The sequence below is a fragment of the Thamnophis elegans genome, chromosome 2 (assembly GCF_009769535.1).
Source record: "Thamnophis elegans isolate rThaEle1 chromosome 2, rThaEle1.pri, whole genome shotgun sequence".
In the NCBI taxonomy this organism is placed as follows: Eukaryota; Metazoa; Chordata; class Lepidosauria; order Squamata; family Colubridae; genus Thamnophis; species Thamnophis elegans.
Window position 1 is genome coordinate 147,033,815 of NC_045542.1, and position 22,192 is coordinate 147,056,006.

At 42.1% G+C, this 22,192-nt stretch overlaps 1 protein-coding gene across 1 annotated transcript in view; it reads right to left on the reverse strand.

The window, feature by feature from the left end:
- Positions 1-3,901: 3,901 nt before the first annotated feature.
- LOC116502923 (RING finger protein 39-like) overlaps positions 3,902-22,192 on the reverse strand; it is a 28,082-nt gene continuing 9,791 nt past the window's right edge. Inside the window, exons 2-4 of the mRNA XM_032208945.1 lie at positions 12,440-12,465; positions 10,441-10,550; positions 3,902-5,351 (exon numbers count right to left, since the gene is read on the reverse strand). Coding sequence (XP_032064836.1) covers positions 10,484-10,550; positions 12,440-12,465 — 93 coding nt within the window. The 3' untranslated portion in view covers positions 3,902-5,351; positions 10,441-10,483. The remainder of the gene's footprint in view (positions 5,352-10,440; positions 10,551-12,439; positions 12,466-22,192) is intronic.

A 22,192-nucleotide genomic window follows, 5' to 3' on the forward strand; every position in this document is an offset into this window, starting at 1 on the left:
GCTGTGCCTGAAGGGCCTTTTAGAAATGCATCATAATTGGAGGAGAAGGTGAATTTGTTATAGGTTTTCCACTTGTTTTCCTGCACTTGAAAGTGATCTAAGGTCAAGGCTCTCTGAAGTTGAGCTCATCTCCTGTTGACTCTGGGCGCATTCATTTGTCTTGGCATAGGATTGGAAGGAGGGCTTTTTTGTTGTTGCTTTCTTCCTGAATGTGGTTTTCCTTCTCGGTTTAGCCTCTAGCCCTGGGGTTTCTAGTGGTACCCATCCAAGTATTAACCTGGCCTGACCCTGCTGAGCTTTCTGGGGTTAGCCGCGGTTGATTAAGTGCTGCCACTATCTGCTGTGCTTTCCCATATTTAGCAAACCACAGCTCCCATAAATAGCAGGCATTTGCTTCTGTGGACCAGCCCCTCAATAAATGTTTGCATAAATCCAGCTGGTTAAACCGTTAGTCTCTAAACAGTTTCCTTTAAGTCTAGGTCAGAGGTCAGCAACCTTAAACACTCAAAGAGCCATTTGGACCCATTTCCCATAGAAAAGAAAACACCAGGAGTCACAAAACCTTTCCCGTGGCTGATTATTTCCTGAGCGGCCATAAAACTAACATATATAGTTGAATTAAAGATTGTTTTCTTCTGAATCTTGGATTTATCCATGGTTGGCCTACCAGGGGTTGAAAAGCTCAATAAATCACGTGCCGGTGTGTGTCACACATTGGCAGTTGTGATGCATATTTTGAGCGACGGAACTGCACAAGAGAGATGAAAGAGCCACATGCGGCTCTGAACCGCGGGTTGCTGACCCTTGGTCTAGGTCTGTGATGGCGAACCTGTGGCATACAGAGCCATTTGTCAGGGCACGCGAGGCATTGCCCTGTCAGCTGGCCAGTGCCCGTGCTGGCCAGCTGGCTTTGGCCTTTTGAGGCCATTTTTCACCCTCCGAAGGCTTCCTTGAAGCCTCTAGAGCGTGAAAAACCAGCCCTACGGGCAAACCAGAAGTTCAGGAACATACTTCCCGTTTGCTCATAGGGCCAGTTTTAGCCCCCTGGAGCCTTCAGGAGGCTTCCCTGAAGGCTCCGGAGGGCAAAAAATGACCCTATGGGCAAACCGGAAGTCAGTTCCGGGTTGCTCGTAGGGCTGGTTTTAGCCCTCTGGAGTGTTCAGGGAAGCTTCCTGAAGGCCCCTAAAGGCTCCGGAGGATGAGAAACAGCCACACGGAGAAACCAGAAATCACTTCCGGTTTGCTCGTAGGGTTGTTTTTTGCTATCTGGAGCCTTCAGGGAAGCCACCTGAAGCCTCTGGAGGGCTGAAACCGGCCCTACGAGCAAACCGGAAGTACGTTCCCGAACTTAGAGTTTGCCCATAGGACTGGGGGTTTCTGTGCTCCGGAGGCTTCAGGGAAGCCCCTGAAGCCTCCGGAGGGCCCCTTGGGGTGGGGGAGGCTGTTTTCGCCCTCCCCAGGCTCCTATAAAGCCTCTGGAGCCTGGGGAGGGTGAAAAAAGCACAGCAAAAATGGGGGGGGGGAACCCGGTTTGTGCATGCATTCACATTGGGGTGCACGTAGCATTATGGGTGTGGCACGCATGCACAAGACCCCCCCCTGCATTCCTCCAATTTTTGGCACGCAAGCCAAAAAAGATTCGCCATCACTGATCTAGGTTAACCCCATCCACCCCCGTATTGTTTACATGAGAAGATGGTGATGGTAAATCAAATCAAATATATTGACTGGCTTCACACATTCTATTAAACCATATTCTCTTTTAATGTAGAGTTCTTAAATACGACACAAATGACTAGGTTCGTGGCATTAAGCCACAGTCACACCAACCACATTCTGGCTTGGCTCAACTGCAGAATTACAAGTGAGTTGAAACAATTCCATATTTACATAGCTCTGTAGAATGAACACCTGCTTTCTTTGTTTCTTCATCTACCCAGTTTTAGCAGTTAAACGGTTACAAATGATTGATCGGCTTTCTAGAAGATCTCCAGTGTGTTTAGCAACAGCATCAGGTTGGACACCTTTGGCTTTCCTAAAAGAATTGTGAAAATGTCTTGGTAGCTACTGCTAGAAATACCAGGGGTGGCGATGAAGGAAAAAACTATGTTTGCACAATCAGAGAAAAGACTATTCTCCTTTTCCAGCCCTATTTTTGTAGCCTATTCCCATTTCCCATTTTTACTATTGATACCCCTCGACATAACGACCACGATTAGGACTGGAACTTCTGTCACTAAGCAAAGTTTACAATCTTTTTGCTGTGACCCTTAAGCGAATCACCCAGTTGTTTTAAGCAAACTGGGCTCCCCCCCCCCCCAATTGACTTTGCTTGTTGGAAGCCAGCTAGGAAAATCACAGATGGCAGCCATGTGATCCCAGGACATCACAACCATCATAAATGGTGGCCAAGTCCCAAAATTCTGGATCATGTGACTGGCGACATTGCAACATGAGTACAAGGACTGATTGTCAATCACTTTTTTCACTAAACAAACCGTTGTAAGTTCAAGGACTACCCCTATTGTGTCACTATTAGAAAAGCTGGAGTACTCCAAAGATGCCAACATTTCTAATCAGTGTTTTGGAATTCTGACCTCTTGTATTGTTCTGAAGATTGATTGATTGTCCATGTTTGGAACCTCTTCATGGCTTACATCAAGGATTCTATGTCCTACACAGTTGATATCAGGGAAGGGGAAGGAAGAGGCAGGTCATTTAAATGCTGTTCAAGGATCAACTCCAGAGCTTTCTGGAGAACTTCCAATGATTATTATTGAAAGTCCCAACCCAACATCTCTTGCAAGAAGATGCCCAAGTTGCCATAGTGGTCGGGCTTTTGATTTGCTCTTGGTTTACATTCAGTCTGGTGCCATGAAAGACCCAAATACATTTACAGTCAAGCACAAATTAAAAATCACTCTATTATAGATAAAATAAAAACGATCCAATATTAACTATGTGATGTTGGTGCAGTCTCCTTATTCGTGCATTTTGGTATTCAGTATTTGCCCAGGTTCGCCTGGTCCGCCAGTTGCGGCCCTACCTAGACCGGGAGGCTCTCACAACAGTCACTCGAGCCCTTGTGATCTCTAGGCTGGAATACTGCAATGGGCAATGGGCTCTACATGGGGTTGCCCTTGAAGTGCATCCGGCGGCTACAGCTAGTCCAGAATGCAGCCGCGCGAGTGATAGTGGGCGCACCGCGGTTCGCCCACGTTACACCCGTCCTCCGCGAGCTGCACTGGCTACCTGTTGGTCTCCGGGTGCGCTTCAGGGTACTGATGACCATCTTTAAAGCACTCCATGGTAGTGGATCTGGGTACTTGAGAGACCGCCTTCTGCCGATTACCTCCCTAAATCGACCAATTAGATCGCACAGACTGGGCCTCCTCCGTATTCCATCTGCCAGTCAATGCCGACTGGCAACCACACGGAGGAGAGCCTTTTCTGTTGCAGCTCCGACCCTGTGGAACGACCTCCCCGTTGAGATCCGTACCCTCACCACTATCCAGACCTTCCGCGCAGCCCTCAAGATCTGGCTCTCCCAGCAGGCCTGGGGATAGGTTCCCAATTTACCCGCCCGAGTGTTTGATTGCTGAATGAAAGTTGTGTTTTTTACTATTTTTTCTTTGTTCACATACTGTTCTGTTTTTGACACTGCACCCCCCTCCCTTGTGGTTGTAAGCCGCCCTGAGTCCCCTCAGGGAAAAGGGCGGCATATAAATCCCAATAAAAAAAAAAAAAAAGTAGGGGAACAAGAAAACATGTTAATTCATTTTAAAATAAAAAGGCAAACAAAGGTAGAACACTTCAGATAGCAATATCATAGGCTTATATACCGCTTCATAGTGCTTTCCAGCCCTCTCTAAGCTTTACAGAGTCAACATATTGCCTCCAAAAATCTGGGCCCTCATTTTACCGACCTCAGAAGGATGGAAGGCTTAGTCAACCTTGAGCCAATCAGAATCGACCTCCTGGCTGTGGGAATGCAGAGTTAGCCTGCAATACTCCATTCTAACCACCATGCCACCACTTTCGGCAGGATCTGGCTCAACTTTATAGAAACTGGTTGTGACATTTCTTTCCCCCAAGTCCTAAAGATTCCACCTCTTGATGGTTTAAGAAATGATTGTACAGTGATCAACAAATGTGATTTTCATACCAAAAATGCTATCATTTTTGTAGCGGCTCAAAGATCGGCATAGAATGGGTTTGTGAATAATACTCAGCTGGTATTTGTTCTTGTTTGCTGAACGAGCCAGTCTGCTAAACAACAAACAAACCAGGTTACCATCAATCCACCTTTTGGCATCCTTTGTGTACAAAAGTAAAGTAAAGAACAGAACAGCTTTGCCTCCTGGGGTTGTGGGTGCTCAATTGATGGAGGGTTTCAAGAAGAAATTGGACATCCATTTGGCTGGGGTAGTACAAAGTCTCTTGCCTTGAGTCGGATTAGAAAACCTGCAAGATCCCTTCCAGCCTTGTGATTCTATGAATGCAGAAGGTGGAAACACCGTTTTCACCAGGAAAGGGGATGAAGGAAAGTGACCAGTGAAATGAATTCCAGGAGTGAAATGGTAGACAACTAACTCAAGAAGCTCAACCAAAGAAAGGTCCACTATCTCCCCTAACTCAGGAGACCTTTAACACGGAGCTTCCTCCTGCCCTGGGCTAGAAGGTTAAAGAAATATTGCCCACAATATTCTGTTAATTTACAAGAAAATTACACACGTTACACCTTTTTTGCTGACTGGGACTGCTCTGGGAAGCTGTGGCAAGGAGGCGTTGATTGCCACACAGGTTTGGTAAAATGGCATTATACACCTTTCTCTGTTTTGGAGGATTGTAGCTTCAATGCCCTGGTGTCCTATCTTTGCCTGTCATCAATTCCCTCTCTCCAGATTAATTTTCATTCTAGATTCAGCAGCAATGTAAAAAGCAAAACCCCACAGAAGCTTCCTTCTGTCATGTTGCCCACATCTAGTGGCATCTGGAGGAGGCAGAGAGGGATTTTTCCAGAGTGCTGATTAGAGCTTCGAAGTCTTGGCCTTAAAAAGTAAAGGCATTTCCATCCAAAAATCTGGTCTGCTCAGTTATAGGTGGAACTAGCGAGCAACTTCAGTCCTGAGATTTGGTTGTACTGTTAAGCTTCTGTTGAAGTGGGTATGAAGAAATGAAGTCCAGAAGTTTCCAGGCATCGACAAATGACCTTTTTCTCAATGTATCCAGAATTCAGGACTGACTGGCAGCCACATTAACTTCTCCATCCCTTCCAGGCAGTGGGTTTTGGAAAGAGCTCTAGTTGACTGTTCAGGTGAAAATGGGTGGTGAAGGTATCCAAACATTAGCTGTGTAGAGGGAAAAAGAAAGTATAAATTGGAAAGCATGGAGACTGCAACCTTCACATTATTGTTTTGTAGCAATGTCTCAGTGGAGAATCAGAGACTGTTTATAAGTTGCCCTTTGGCATGTAAGCTGATGATATGACACATTCATACCCCGCTAACTTGCATTTGTATGTAGGTGAAGCTGGGTTAATGTTAACCTTGTTTTGCTTTTTAGTAGCTTAGTGTTATGGTTCAATATATTAGGCTGTTGTGATATCACTTGGTGTTCACAGGACTGACAGCCACTCCCCAGCCAAAGAAATACACATAACACACATTGCAAGGAGAACCTTACTAAGAAGAGGTGGCCATTGTATCAAATAGCCATGATGGCAAACCTATAGCACACATGCCAGAGGTGGCACGCAGAGGCCTCTTGCCAGCTGCTCTTCACAGGTGCTGGGGCGCCGGAAAATGTCCAAAAGGAAGGCCGTTTGCTGGGCCATTTCTGGGGCAGTTTTCAGGGCATTTTGGGGGCTGTTTGCCAGGCCATTTTCAGGCTGTTTTTCATGCTGTTTTCAGGCCATTTTGGGGCAGTTTTCCCAGGCCATTTTTTTGGGTGAAAAATGGCCCAAAAAACTGCCTGAAAATGGCCTGAAAACAGCCCCAAAAACTGGCATGCATGTGTCGGCCAGCTGGTCTTCGAGTTTTCGATGCTCCGGTGCACGCACATCAGTGGTGGGTTGCAGGTAGTATGCCCCGGTACGGATACCGTTCTGGTACAGTGCTCCAGAGGGCCCATCCGTACCTGATCCATAACACTAAGCTACTAAAAAGCAAAACAAGGTTAACATTAATCGAGCTTCACCTAGATACAAATGCAAGTTAGCAGGGTATGAATGTGTCATGTCATCAGCTTACATGCCAAAGGGCAACTTCTCTTATAAACAGCCTCCTTATCTGTCTTTTAAGGCTTCCGCGCTTCTGCGCATGTGCATGGCGCATACAGCACCTGTGCGACGCTCCATGGAGCAGCTGGAGCATCATGGAAGCTTGCGTAGGCGCTAAAATCCATGAGCGGGCTGCACGCATCCATGTGGACGCCGCCGGGCCCGTTCCAACCGTACTAGTTGGAACGGGATCCAGAACCCACCACTGACACGCATGCACACACATTCCAGTCTGGGCATTTGGTGCTGAAAAGGTTCGTCATTACTGACATAGGCAAATAATTCCTCCATTATTTCTCCCTATCCATTTGGAAAAGTTTTTGTTGTTTTGGAAATTGTAAATGATGCTGTAACAAGAAAAAGACAAACCAGAAGCTGTGAGCTGAAATGGAGGTGTGGGAGAAAGACAATTCAAAATCAACCTCTGATTAAAACTGGAATATGTAGGAAGAAAGACTTTTCAGGTGCCATAGCAAATTGACACAGAGGTAATACCTCTTCAAAATCACCCATTCTCTAGAGGAGTGGTGGTGGGGGATAAGAACTGCACTTAAGTTGATTGGGGGTTGTTTATTTAAATCTAATTTATTGTTTCTGGTATCTACTATCTCTGTACAAGCTCAATCACTATGTGTTTTTATGCCACTTGGAATCTTTTTCATCAGTTTTATTTATTCATGCCACTTGGCTTACATCCTGCATCCAATCATTCACTGATTGTGACAGGCTTGCATTCCAATCATGTGTAAACAAGGTTAAAATAACAAATGGTAATAAATAATATAAGTAATAACATATTCTCATGCCCAGGAGTTGTGCCCTATATATTCCACTTAGATCATTTCCCCTTGAAGGCCTGTTGAAATAGCCAAGGTTTAATAGCTTTTATGTTTGAACAAATAAAGTCGTTCTATATTTTGATTTTCTTCATCACTGAATGCTTTGTGAGTAAGTACTCAAGGTTAAAAAGCAATGCTGACATTCCCTCCCTTTTTAAAACAAGTTGGATTCATTTTGAGATTGGTTCTATCATCTTCCCCAACCAAGAAAGGGAAGCTTGATTTTTCTAGCTCCAATCTCAATGTTACACTTTTTCCCCACTTTTTGCCAGCTGTGAGGCCCTATTTCTCTCACATATAGGTAGTCCTCATTTAGCAACCAAAGTTAGGACCAACTAAGTGAAACCACAACTGTGCTAATGATGTTACTTCAGCTTTCCTATTCTTTACAGACTTGTAAAGGTCGCAAATGGGAGTGCCGGTTGTAAAATTACATTGGCATCTCCATTTTAGCTGCAAATAGTTGCTAATCAATTTGGTTATTAAACAAGGACTACCTCTAATAGAGAGCCATTTATTTCAAATGGTAGGGTCTTCTGCTTGAGCATGGAGTTGGGCTAGGAGATCTCCAAGGTCTCTTCCAACTATGCTACATGTTCATCCAAACCGGTAAAAACTGGCTGAATACCACCACCTCAGTCAGAGCTGAAGAAGCTTCTTAAAATCTTGTTTATTAATATTTCCAGTTTCCACAAAAGATTGCACATTTTTAGAATAGGATACTATAGATTTTAGCTTCACTTGTTAAATAAAATAGATTAGGTGGGTGATGATGTTAACCCTTTCTGCTGGAGACCTGGAGAACACTTTTTTCCTAGTTGAGGGATTCATAGCCACATCCATTTTTTTTTTTTACAAATAGCTATGCTACCAGAAACTGGTGGAGTTATGATCTAATAATATCTAAGGATTCAAATTTGTTGATAATACTGAGATGAACAGTCTGGTAAATATCAAGCACTTCCTATATACTTAATTGTAAGGTAAAGGTAAATGTTCTCATATACATGCATGCTAGTCGTTCCCGACTCTAGGGGGCAGTGCTCATCTCCATTTCAAAGCCGAAGAGCCAGCGCTGTCCGAAGATGTCTCCGTGATCATGTGGCTGGCAGGACTAAACACCAAAGGCGCACAGAGCACTATTACCTTCCCACCAAAGGTGGTCCCTATTTTTTCTACTTGCATTTTTACATTCTTTCCAACTGCTAGGTTGGCAGAAGCTGGGACAAGTAACAGGAACTCACTCCGTTACATGACACTAGGGATTTGAACCGCTGACCTGCCAACCTTCTGATCGACAAGCTCAGCGTCTTAACCACTGAGCCACCGCAACCCACTTAGCTGTACAAAACTGTAAAAGAAACCCTTCTAGAATGGGTTCACATATAGCTAAGCAAGTATGTGGATTGTTGTTCATGTTTTAATCACTGGATGTAATGGTAGGTGAGAATGACCTCGGGAGACAGAAGGAAGAAACACTATTTAGACAACAGTCTGATGAACAATGTCTGAGTTTGAAGGAGAGGTGAGGATGGAGAAAGCATCTCAGAAGGAGCCCTCCCTACTTTTGGAGAGAAAAGAAAGAGAGGAGAGAGGTACTTTGAGATTTGCAAGCTTCTGTTACTATAACCTTACAATAAAGGCAGTATTCTTGACTGAACTAACCCAAAGGAAAGGACTGACATCAGTTTTGCAAATCTCAAAAATAACTCTTCCCTCCCTTGCTTTTATTTTCCCTGGATTCAGAATTCATTTGAGAGGTCCTTAGTGTTATCTGAGCTTGGTTGTTTTCTTTCAAGAAAACAGCTCAGAGAGCACCAAAGACCCTTCGTTTCAATCCCCAGCTACACATATCCTCCTTTATACCGTAGGTATCAGATTTCATTTATCAGTCGTCATTTATCAGACCATGGTTGAGGCTGCAATTCTTCCTCCTGTCTCCCAAAGGCATTTTCACCTTACATTTAGTACGATATGTGAAGGCAGCCGTTATAACTTGGAAGCTGCAATGTATGCCTTGCTTGTTGTGTCAAATATTCATTAAACCATATTAAGCAAATTATAGCTTATATGCGATGCATGAATCAGATCTAACCTGGCATAAGAATCACCTAACTGTAGAGAAGGTTACCAGTTGGTGCATGAATCAATTGTTGGGTTCATATGCCGCTTTCCTCTATGTTTTGCTTTAAGTACGATTTATAAAATACTTACAATGTGTTAAATTGTTTGCAAAGCACAATAGCTGAACTCATACATCATGCTTAGCCAGCACCAACAAATCACGTGATATTTTAGTACAATGTGTGAATCCTGCCCAGAGACAGTGATATGTTATTGGTGTTCTGACTGAAGCTTCCCAAGAGCATGAAACAAACTCGTTGTCCCGACAAAAAACCCTTTTATTAATTTATTGTGAATTCTGCTCATTCATAGCCGGCAAAGTCTTTCAAAGGAGGATTTACAGTCACAGACCTGATCTGGCTTGGAGAGCTGCCAGGCCGATATCTGCAAAATGTGGCAAGGAGTCTTGGAGAGTCACAAACCAATTAAGCAAACTACTTGTCTCCTGCAAACTCCACTCCCCTTTCTCTCCTCTTTTATTTCCTCTGGGAGGGGCCATTCATCGTCCATCTGTGGCCTTACTCCCAAGTCGACCCCTGTTCTTTAGCTGTTCCCTTCGTCTGGCAACTCTGCACACACACTGGGAACAGGCTCCAGCTGTTCCTCTGTCTCACTGATGTCTTACTCTGAAGGCAGCTGATAACTGGAATACAGCCCTGGCCCCATCTCTGCCTCCGACACAGAGCCCTCATTAGAGCCTTCCCCAGACTCCAGGACTGGCCCATGGTCCTCCCCAACCTCCTCACTGTCTGAATCTGCTGCCACCTCCGCTGGCCACTGGCAGGCCACAACAATTGCCTTTGGATGCAGACAATTCCAGATTCTGCCTCTGGAAACTCGCTCTAGAGAAATCCCATGTGATGGGAAAATAATATTTTCGGAGTCATCTGAACCACAAGATAGGCAGCAAATAAATTTGATAAAGAAACTATGGAATACATGAATCAATAGCAGTAGACTTATATACCGCTTCATAGGGCTTTCAGCCCTCTCTAAGCGGTTTACAGAGAGTCAGCATATTGCCCCCAACAATCTGGGTCCTCATTTTACCCACCTCGGAAGGATGGAAGGCTGAGTCAACCCTGAGCCGGTGGGATTTGAACCGCTGAACTGCTGATCTAGCAGTAGCCTGCAGTGCTGCATTTAACCACTGCGCCACCCCAGCCCTGCAGCTTTCAGCTAGAGAAAATGTCTGACCTGTTTTAAAGCAGCTTTGTTTGTTCTTTCTGTGTTGCATTCACTATTCTGGCCTTGCTTCTTTCCAGCCATCAGTCTTCGGGCAGGAAGGCTTTGCCATGTCACCATAACTATATGAGAAATCATGGAATAATTCAGAGACAGCAAAATTACTTACATTCAAAATGGAGGTGTGCTTCCTGTATCTCAGGATGAGTGGCTGCACTGTGTTTGGCATTCTTTACTGAAAAGTATCTTCAGAAAATTCACACAAAATCTCTGGGAGGGTATGTAAAACTTGTTCTCTCATTTTCTGCTAGTAACTCTTTTTATGAAGTAAGAGCATAAATGTTGGATTTTTTTTTTCCAGAAAGTATCCTAGAGATTCATGAAATACTGGCTTAAAATGCTCACCATTTGGGAAGTATAATAAGTGTGGCATGCAGAATGAAAAATCATTTTAGATTTAAATTCACAGAAACTGAAGGAAACAAGAGCCAGTTTTAACACATTGAGCCTAGAAAATAACATTGGTGGAAACTCCTTATGACCATTTCTTCACCATTAATTTGTAAATGCCACAGAGTCATCCAGCCATCTTTATAGTGAGATTTAAAAACATTATTCTTTATTTATTACATTGGTATAGCACGTAAGATGATACTGTATAAATCATTAGTAATGAAGAAAGCTATTATTACAGCATCAGTATTTCAGGACCAGAACTATCTTGCTTATCTCTGCTGGATTCTTGACTATTTCTTTATTTAAGAAACACATCTACTCTGAAAAAAGTTTCACCAAGTTCAAAAAGACCTATTCCTAAATAAGATGATAAGAATATACTGATGTCTTAGGAATGGGGAGAATGGATGTTGAATTTGGTTTTTTATGTTTTGTTTTGTAAAAAGTTCAATAAAAATTACTTAGTAAGAGATCATAAGGGTTCCACAAAAATCTTTTAACTAGATATGATGCTTCATTTAAACTCTGTGCCACAATTCCATTGTGGTGGTGACTGGCAAAAGACCCTAAACCATACGTAACCCTACGGCCTACGTGTGTACTAGGGGTGGGTTCCTGCCAGTTCTAACCTCTTCTATAGAAGAGGTTCCACAAATCTACAGTGCTGTTTAGAACCAGTTCCAGCTCCCTCCTCCTGCCCATCTGCACATCATCAAGATGAAGAGCGAGAGGAGGAATTCTGGGAGTTGAAGTCCACAAGTTTTAAAGCTATCATTTGAACACCCCTGGTTTTTTTTCCTAAAGGTTAGGGATTCAAGGGTCTTGTAACTTGACAGCTTTAAGACTTGTGTGCTTCAATGCCAGAGTTTCTGAGCCAACATTTTGGTTGCTAAGCAAGAGCATTGTTAAGTGAGTTTCACCACATTTTACAAGTTGGCTATGCCCACGCAGCCACATGACTGCTAAGCCACTCCCACTCAGTCACATGGCTGGCAAGCCATTCCCACTCAGTCACATGGTTGGCAAGCCACTCCCACAAAGCAGACCACACCTACAGAAGAGGTTCTAAAAAAAATTGAAACCCACCACTGGTGTGTACAAATGATTACAGCCACAATTTAGGCTAATATATTGTATGAGTCTGCATGTTCCTCAAGACTTGGCTATACCAGCAGACTTGTGGGATGTGGGTTCCCAGAAGATGGGGAAGCTCCTGCAATGGCTCCCTGACTGTGGCTAATATTATTTCTTGGTCTTGAGTTTTTTAGTTTTTAATAATGGCTGTTTTGATATATTGATTGGTTTTCTTTTTTTAGTTACCTGTTGTACACTACCCAGAGTCACGTACTTGTGAGATGGGTGGCCATACAAATATGAAAAAACAATCAATAAAATAAATGAATCCATCTGATGAGATCCAAGTTTTCCCTTCATACATCGCGGACCACCTACATAAATTCAGGGATTGAGGGGGGGGGGGGGTGTTAAGCCTGATTGATGCTTTTGTAAGGTGGTTTTTTTTTTTTTTTCAAAAGAAGGAGGAGGAGTGACTCACCAGCTGCAGAATTCTCGGAAGCTTTCCTAGGAAGAGACAAGTAAAGAAGTCAGCATTAGACAGGTAGGATAATGAGGATTATTTTTGCACACCTGTTGATGAAGTCAGGCAAAGCCAAATATAGAGCTCACGGGCAGATTTCTTTGGGCCGACAATAGCTTCCCCTTATCTGACTATATTGAACCAGAGCTTCCCTTCTACCATTGTCTTTGCAAAAGGTGGAAGGGGGGGGGGAAATGATGTAGAACAACTGCTGTTCAAACATATTGAAAGGTGAAAACCAGCAGCACAAGTTAGAATAGTAATAGCACCTAGATTTATATACTGCTTCACAGTGCTTTTACAGCCCTCTCTAAGCAGTTTACAGAATCAGCCTATTTCCCCCAACAATCTGGGTCCTCATTTTACCCACCTCGGAAGGATGGAAGGCTGAGTCAACCTTGAGCTGGTGAGATTTGAACTGCCATGCTGCAGGCAGCTAGCAGTCAGCAGAAGTAGCCTGCAGTACTGCACTCTAACCATTGTAGTACCATGGCTCATATAGCAATAGCACTTCGACTTATACACCACTTCACGGTGCTTTACAGCCCCCTCTAAGTGGTTTACAGAGTCAACCTATGGCCCCCAACAATCTGGGTCCTCATTTTTACTGACCTCAGAAGGATGGAAGGCTGAGTCAACCTTGAGCCTGGTGAGACTTTAACTGCCGAACTGCAGTCAGCTGGCAGTCAGCAGACGTAGCCTGCAGTACCGTATTCTAACCACTGCGCCACCATGGCTCATCATAATAACATGATGATCATGCATAGTAGAGTGATTCAAAGTGTTGGACTAGGATTGGGGAGACTCAGGTATAACCCCTCTTCAACTGCAGAAGCTACCTGAGTGGCTCTGGGCTGAGTCCCGTCTCTCACCCCAAGGACCAAGAGGGGTGAAGGTATTGAATGGAGTGGGTAGATCAAGTCTCCCCTCAGCCATGGAAGCTCCCCAGAGGAATGGGCCAATCACTCAAGCTCAACCCATCTCATTTTACTGAGCATTGTGGGAACTGTATACTTTTCATTTGTAAACTGCTCAGAGTCGCTTAGTGAGATAGGTGCTGTATACATTTGATTATTAAGTAAATAAATAATTACTACTGGCGGACAGGCAGGAATCTAACAAATAAATGCTTACTAAGTAAGTAGGTAGCCTTATTAATAGTAAACAGACAAACTTGTAAAGGAGGACAGAGCTAACTAACAGATGACAGGAACTGCATGAAATATATCCAGGAACAGCAGAAATACTTCCAAGCAAAAGTTCTTCCTTTGACACTCAGCAAATCTCACCAGTATCCAAGTTGGCTACTGAATGGAATTAGGTAACCAGACAAGATGCCTGTTTGACATAAAAGAAGATAGCTGCATTCTTACCCAAAGCCTTTTTAAACATCCCATCTAAGCTGGGAACTTAATTCCCAAACCATTTGCAGAGCAGTAATTGGAGAATGCTGGAGTAGCATAGGAGACTGCATAATTTTAAGAAGCCATTTTCAGGTTAGGATCAGGTCAGACGCGTCCTAGTCCTGTCTGCTTTCTAGTATGGAAAAGCTCAAGATAATCCAAGATGGTAAAAGCTGGAAAGAGTCTGTTTCTTGACCTCTTTGTGGAAAGATCCATGCTCCAATTCTCTAGGAGTCCTTGGTGTTCTCTCAGCTTGATTGTTTTCTTATAGACTTTTTCTTACCCAAACTGGGTAACATCATCAGTGTTAGTAAAGAGTCAGGTATGCTCTCAGTTTATATTTTAATGGCTTGCCTGTCAGTGTTGGTGAAGATGGTCTTAGAGATTCTTTTGTTGGATTGTTTATTGTTGGCTTGTTTGGCAGTTCCTTGATTAAAGTGTTGTTTACTTGGTTGTTGGTCTGATGTTAGAATAGAATAGAACAGAACAGAATAGAACAGAATAGAATCCTTTATTGGCCAAGTGTGATTGGACACACAAGGAATTTGTCTTTAGTGCATATGCTATCAGTGTACACAAGGAGAATAAAATACATTCATCAAGAATAAAAGATACAACACTTAGTGATAGTCAAGGTTGCTAATAAGCTTTCAAATCATACTAGGAAACAAATAAAAACAATATAAATTGAAAGATACAAGCAACATGGTTATAGTTATTTGAGTGCTAATTGCTGATAGGGAGGTGTTGGGTATTTTTGTATCCTTTTTTTGCTTGTTGATTGTCACTTTTGCACAGTATGTAGGTGTTTTTCAATGTGACTATCGATAGCCAATTTGTCAGAGTATGCCAGGCTGCCAGGAATTCTCTAGTGTTTGATCTAGGATAATTATAGTTTCCCAGTTGAAACTCTGGTTAAGTCGGTCCATATGTTGTGAAATTAAATTAAGTTTTCATCATATCTTCTGACCTGCTAATCTTCTGCTTGATTGTCCTACATAGTCTTTACACTATATATGAAGATGACTCCTGTTTTTTCTTCTGTGGCTACTGGGTCTTTTGTTTTACTTGGTATGTTTAGGAAGACTTTAGTTTGTGTAACTTCTGCTGATTCCATATAGTTGTAATAGTCTGATGGTGGTTTCTGAGATGTTTTTGGCAGTGTTATCCTTTTTACGGGTTGTGGGGGTTTGCTATATTGGGTTGATGAGGACATTGCATGCACATCCATTTTGTTGGAAGATGTTGTATAGAGCATCTATTTCCTTTTTCTACAGTTCAGAGTTGTTGCAATGTGTTTGTGCTCATCTAGTTCTTAACAGCTTCTCCTGTGGGAGGTTGCGTTGTTACTTTGGAAGTGGAGCACTTGATTGATGTGGGTGGTTTCTTTGGTACACTTGTATTTCTAGTTTGCCTTCGTAGTCTCTGCCTATCAGGATATCCAGGAAGGGTAGTGAGCTGTTTTGATCTTTATTGGTGAATTGGATTCCTTTGAAGAGGTGTTGATGGTTTTGTGGGTGTTCTCTAATTGGTCCTTTTTTATTATGGTGAACATGTCATTTACATATCTGATCCATATCTGGGTTGTATTTGTGGGAGAGCTATTGATTACAGACATTGTAACATGACCTCCATTTTGGGTCTTGAAAGCGGTGATCCCATAGGTGTACCTTTGATATGTTGATAGGTCTATCCATCAAATTGAAAGAATGTGGTAAGGCAGATGTTAGTAAGATCCATGATCCTGGGTATTTCAATCTTTGTGTATTTGGTGCCATGGTGCCATGTTGTCATAGATTATTTGGCTAATTCTGAGTCTATGGATGTCAAAGGGCTGTGATATCAAATGAGAACATTATTTCATCCTTATCTATTGTCATAATTTTCATTCTTTGAAGGCACCCTAGTGGAGAATTGATGGAGTGTTTTCTTCCCTTTGTGAAGATAATTCTCTAAACATATCATTATAGCTTCCAAATTAACAAGAGCAGAAAAATTATTACAAATGAGGAAAGCCAAGTGACCTACAGAGGATCAGTTACAGTTTTCCCCAAGTCCAGATAAATCTCACTTACTGGTGTTTTGTAGTAAAATTTATTTATTAAACAAATTTATATGGCCACTCAACTCACCCACAGGTGACTCCTGGCAGCTTATGATCTTAAAAATCACAACATAAAACCCATAAAACCACATCCTTTGTCCAATTCAGTGTAGATGTGTTGAGTTCCTTTCATTGGTTCTGATTTATTTTACTTTTTAAAAAAGACCCCCTTTCCCAGTTTTACATGCCCAATTCCACAAAAACACATTGGCACAAATGTTATTTTAGAGAAATATATCAAATGTTAATTATTCATTGTTTTATTCTTCTCAGTTACATATGTACAAATAGTAAAAATATTGTATCCCCAAGGTAGAAATTCCATCTTCCCCCCTCCCCCTCCTCCTCCTGTTTTTCATTTATTTTAGTAATGGGGGGTAGAAAGGGATAGTTAGCTTTCATTTATTTAATTAAAAAAACCTTCCAATATTTTTGTGTTCAGAGATCTACAGTTGTTTTCGATTGAAGAAGTTAAAAGTTATCCGCGTAAAAAGCCTGACTAATCAGTATTCGAGTTAACATATGCATTCAGGGCAGACTTTCCAGTCTGAGCACTAATATAAGAATGCATTAATAGTTTATTACTTATTTATTAGCCATGACTCCATCAGAACTCTGGGTGGCACACAGCACGAAATGATTATATGAAACAATACCTTACAAAAGTTACTAGGTGGACGAGAAATCTGTAAGAATACCCTAATGCCATTTAAGGAGACGGCGTCTCGATAAATATTGGGAATAATTTCATACATGCAAATAAAACCATTCCATGTTGTAACATTACGAAAAGGAGGAAAGCTCCACATACTTATGCTAGCCATGATTGCATTTCCAACTTCTAAAGAAAATCTATGTGCCCTACAATACTTTACTGATGTGGGGGAGACAGAGGAAATGAAATTTGACCAAATTGGATTCTCTGTGCATCTCAAAATGTGCCATTTCTGATGAGATTAGTTCCTAAGCAGGCCATACAGCAGTCGATGTCCCATAGAAATAATTCAGGTACATGTTTCCCCAATGTCTTAGGCTGCAGTGCTAAATTTAAACTTGGCTCACCTAATGCAACCAAATCACTTTGAAGATACAATATAATTTCATTAGCCTGCAAAAAACCTAAATAGTATACACTGGGCCTCCAGCAAAGCATTGGCCCTTTGCTGAACAGCCCCGAGCAAAGGCAGAACCAGAGCTCATATACCCTTAACTACTACAGTTAGTGTTTGACCTACAACCACCACTGAGCCCAAAATGTATGTCGCTAAGACAGTTACGTGACAGTTTTGACCCATTTCAGGACCTTTCCTGCCACAGTTGTTAAGTGAATCACTGCAGCTGTTAAGTTAGTTAAGTGAATCTGGCTTTCCCATTGATTTGGCTTGTCGGAAGGTCACAAAAGGCGATCTCATGACCCCGGAGCAAGGAACTATCATAAATTCATGCTGCTGGTCAAGCATCCAAATTTTAATCACATAACCATGGTGGTGCTGCAACGGTCATATGTGTGAAAAACACACTTTTTCAGTGCCGTTGTTAACTTTGAATGGTCATTAAATGTCCATGGAAGGCAAAGGCCAGATTAAAAAAAAAAGGTAGACACTGTATACATTACAGCATGATGTTGGAATGCTTTGGAAAAATTCATCTGGATGACCTTACTATTTACCCTTCCTTATAAATCAGCATAGTAGCTATAATAAACAATTTGCTTTACTGGGCCATAGGTTTCTGACTCTTCTTCCCCTTGAAGGAGTATATGAATCAATATGAATCTATATTCTATACTGTCAGAAATTAGTTGCTTTCTAGCCTAGCAAATTGGAACCTTAATACTGGATGGCATCACTGCAAATGTTATCTCTCTGCTGTGTCTCCTTTCTATTCTTGGCTTCAGAGCTAGACACATTCCTAAAAACATAGAAGAAATTGTTACACGGCCGCATAGATAAAGGAACCAAACTAGTAGAAGAAATTGTTACATGGGAATATCAAACTGTATAGATAAAGGAACCAAACTAGGGAGTTTTCCTGGCTCATAAATCCTTAAAACATTCTGTTGAAAAAATAACTTGGCAAAGGGGGGGCTGCCACCCCCTACACAAGGTTATAGGAACACTCCTTCGACAAGGTAGACAGAGACAGGAGCTTGAACAAAAGAACGCTTTAAAGATCACATTGGTAACAAATCTTTGTCTCTGATTGGATAAACTTTGTTTCTATCTGCCTAAAATGTATATAATAACTCTAAGCCATTCTTGCGTGGTGTTCCTTACATGCATTTTGTTTGTATGTTTTGGATATAGTTTTGTCATCCAGCTTTTGCTATGGCAATAAATAAAAGTTGATATTTTTTGCAAGCCTCATCTTGTGTCTCACTCTCTTTGGCATTTCAGTGGCTTCGGGAAACTGCTGGAACCTTACACCCTGTCACATGATCAATTCAATTTGCCTACAAGGGGATTTGAAACATCTCTGGAGGGTGGCGGCATCTCATAGGCTTCGTATTGAATGTGTCAGGCCTGGAAGCCATCTTGGGCCTTGCATCTTCAGGCCTGCCACATTTAGTGCCGTGGGAAACTGGGAGGGGGGATTACATAGAGCTGGGTAGATATAAAGTCAAAATAACATTCCTTTCTCCGAGAGTTAAGGTCACTCTGCCCTGCATCTTGAGGGGCGTGACTGGGGAGTAACTCCAATTAGGACAGTGTATTGAATGGACCATGTAATGGACTTGTGCATGCTGGGGCAGGGGCTTGGACATTCAGTTGGGTGGGGCAAACCGGGAAGCTTTCAAATTCGGGTTTTTTTTCCAGATGTGCCAATATGACATCTCTAATAAAATGGAACTTTGAGGAATGCCCAGCCTCGGAGTCTTCTTTTGTTGGGGGGTGGTGGTACTTGGAGCCCTGACAGAATACAGCCCCCAACTGTATTGGGTCTGGGGAGCACATCTTTTTGGATCATACCCCGAAGCACTTACATTTGATTGGCCTGCTGCCATGTGTGCCCTAGAATTTAGCTTTCAATCTGAGGTAAACAAGAAAGCCAGACTTGACTGTAGTGGAAATGGATAATATAGTTTGTTTGTTTGGTTTGGGATTATTACAACATGCTATCTTAGGCACTGAGGTTTGTAAACCATGAATTATAGCCTAGTAGTAAAATTAGTCATAGCTAAACAAAACATGGTTTTGTGCTGTCAAAGCCCAGGTTAGAGACTCGTAGGCATATAATGTATGTTGTTAATTAAAAACAAAAAGTTAATTTTAGGGTTTCTTTTTAGTTTTAGGATGTGTGGGCGATGAGCACCACAGCATGTGGGGAGGGTAGAACTAACACTTTCCATGACTATGGAGCTTCTCAATCATCCAGGTATGAAGAACTGAAGAAGCTTCTTGAATGAGAAGCAGAATGTCTTCAAAGGAAAAACAAAGTCCAGTTGCCTTTTGAAAAAGCACTTTTGGGATAACACTTTCATCCTCTTCTTTGGTTTCAAAAAATATCTCTTCTCCTTCTCCCAAAGCTTGTATCTACTCTATGAAAATACTTTTCAGCCTGCGAGGAATACTTCCTTCTCCAATAGAGAATTTGTCCCTTTAAAATTTATGCACCATCCGTACATTGAAGAGATGCAGCATTTTCCACACCTGCCTGTCTATGGAGGCACAGAATTCCACCTGTTGAATTTCTACCTGTCTTGGACCATGCCTGGCACAAAGCTTTGGCCATGACTCAACATGCTGATCTGGCATCCTAGGTGTTGTGCGTTCCCGAGAATTGGGAAGGTCTGGCTGCAGTCCAGCTGACACAAGGAGTAATGTCAGCCATGGCCTTGATCCACCTTACTTAATTTTTGGCCTCTGAGTGATCAGTCACCAAAAAGGGCGACACCCTTGAGATCCTTCCAATCAGCAATGCACGTGCCCAGCTCCAGCTGCTGCCTCCCTTGTATGATACCATCTTCACCTCTTTGCTCTTTCTGCAGGATCTTTCAATCGTCCCTATGAAGTCATCTCCATCCAGCTCAGCTGCTAAGAATTCCGTATGTCAGGCATCTAAATGTTTCTGTGTTCCTTACACTACTCACAAAATGATGCATTGGTTTAGGAAGCTGAAATGGAATGATTGGGGAATGAGAAGGAATACAGAATATGGAGGTGGTGATAATTCTCCACACCTAATTAGCACAAAGCACCAGGGTGTGCGTACTTTGTGGCAAGGCCACAGCACTCCCTGTACTTAGGAGTTAGGCTAACATAATGATTGTTTTTCTCACTGCATGTGGCATTCTTTATTACACAAGATATTTTCCCTCCTAAATGTGCCTATCTAAGATGTTCTTGCTCATCCTAATAACTTCATGGATTCTGGGCACTAGGCTGAAAACAGATGGTCAAATTAAAAAGTATTACCTGAGCTAGGGGAGCTGGAAAGGTGGATGGACATAACCTCAGTTATAGGTCTGCCTTCCCAAATGAAAACACTTCTAATTATTCCAATACCCCCTTTGCCAAGCGTACTTCAGATAATGCTACCATATCTGAATTGTAAACTGGGGGCCTAAGAGACAGCAGCAAACAAACACCTCATCATTGCCTTATAATAGCCATAATGACTTCTGCAGTCTCTTTCTTTAAAAGGTGAAGGTAAAGGTTCCCCTAAGACATATGTACTAGTTGTTCCCAGCTCTAAGGGGTGGTGCTCATCTCCGTTTCAAAACCAAAGAGACAGTATTGTCCGAAGACGTCTCAGTGGTCATGTGGCCAGCAAGACTAAATGTCAAAGGTGCACAGAATACTGTTACCTTCACACCAAAGGTGGTCCCTATTTTTCTACTTGCATTTTTCCATGCTTTTGAACTGCTAGGTTGGCAGAAGCTGGGACAAGTAACATGAACTCACTCCATTACATGGTGCTAGGCATTTGAAGTGCCAAACTGCTGATCTTTCTGATCGACAAGCTCAGTGTCTTAGCCACTGAGCCACCACATCTCTTTCTTTGAGGAACCCCAAAAATGTCGGAGATGTCTCCTAAGCTGACCACAAAGGAGCAGGTCCCAGTTGATGTCGATGTAGTTTGTAAGAATTCCATTGGAGAAATCTAACTGTGGCTCTTTCATGTTTTCACTCACAATGACAGTGATCCCAGTAACTGAATCTGTATGTAAAGGTTTGGTCAACAGCAATGTGGTAGATGGGAATCCCTGCCTATCATCATGCAGTAAATCTGTTCACCATCTTTATAGTATCAGAAGTATATAAAGTTGGCCAGATAATTGTGACTACACACCGCATCAAATCATAAATTTCAACCCATTACTTTTAAGGCTGTATGAAGGCCTGGGCCCCAGGATTAGTTTTTTGGTTCAATATCAGGTAAACCTTCAATGCCAGATAAACCCAGAAACTTTGGTTGAATAAACTATAATAAAGACGACCTTGCACAAATGATCTGGTTTCCCACTCTTAAAAACAAAATACTAAATGAAGATGGGCTTTAGCCTGACTCACCAAGGTATCTGGATCAGTCATGGTCTTGTGAAACCCCTTAACAATTTCAAGCCCCTGAAATCCATGCTTGCTTGCTTATTTATTTATTTATTTATTATTATTTATTTATTGTTTATTGTTTATTGTTTATTGTTTATTGTTTATTATTTATTATTTATTATTTATTATTTATTATTTATTATTATTTATTTTTATAAAATTTATTGGCCACCCATCTTACCATTACTCTGAGCGGCTTACAATTACATCTAAGTTAAAACATGAAAAGTTAAAACCAAACATTAAAACCAAGGACACATAGGGAAGATGGGGGTGGTGGAGGGGGGGAGAATGGGATATTTTATTACTCAATCAACCACCTCCACTGCACTGTTTCCCCCACTGGGGCCCCAGGCCGACTGGCACAGCCATGTCTTTAGGCCCTTATGGAAAGATAGGAGGGTTGGGTCTTAGTATTTACATTTAATGTGATTCCCTGAAAATAACACAGGGTCCTATTTTCTTTTAACCTCAAAATAAGCCGTTGGCCTTATTTTCGGGGAGGTCTTATTAGTTTTGAGGTGCAGAAGGCGGTGAGTGTGGTCACCTCATGGCTGCTGCTGTGTTGCAATATTTTCAGGGAGGGCTTATTTTAGCACATGCAATCAAAAACCCGATTGGGCTTATTATATGGGGAGGTCTTATTTTTGGG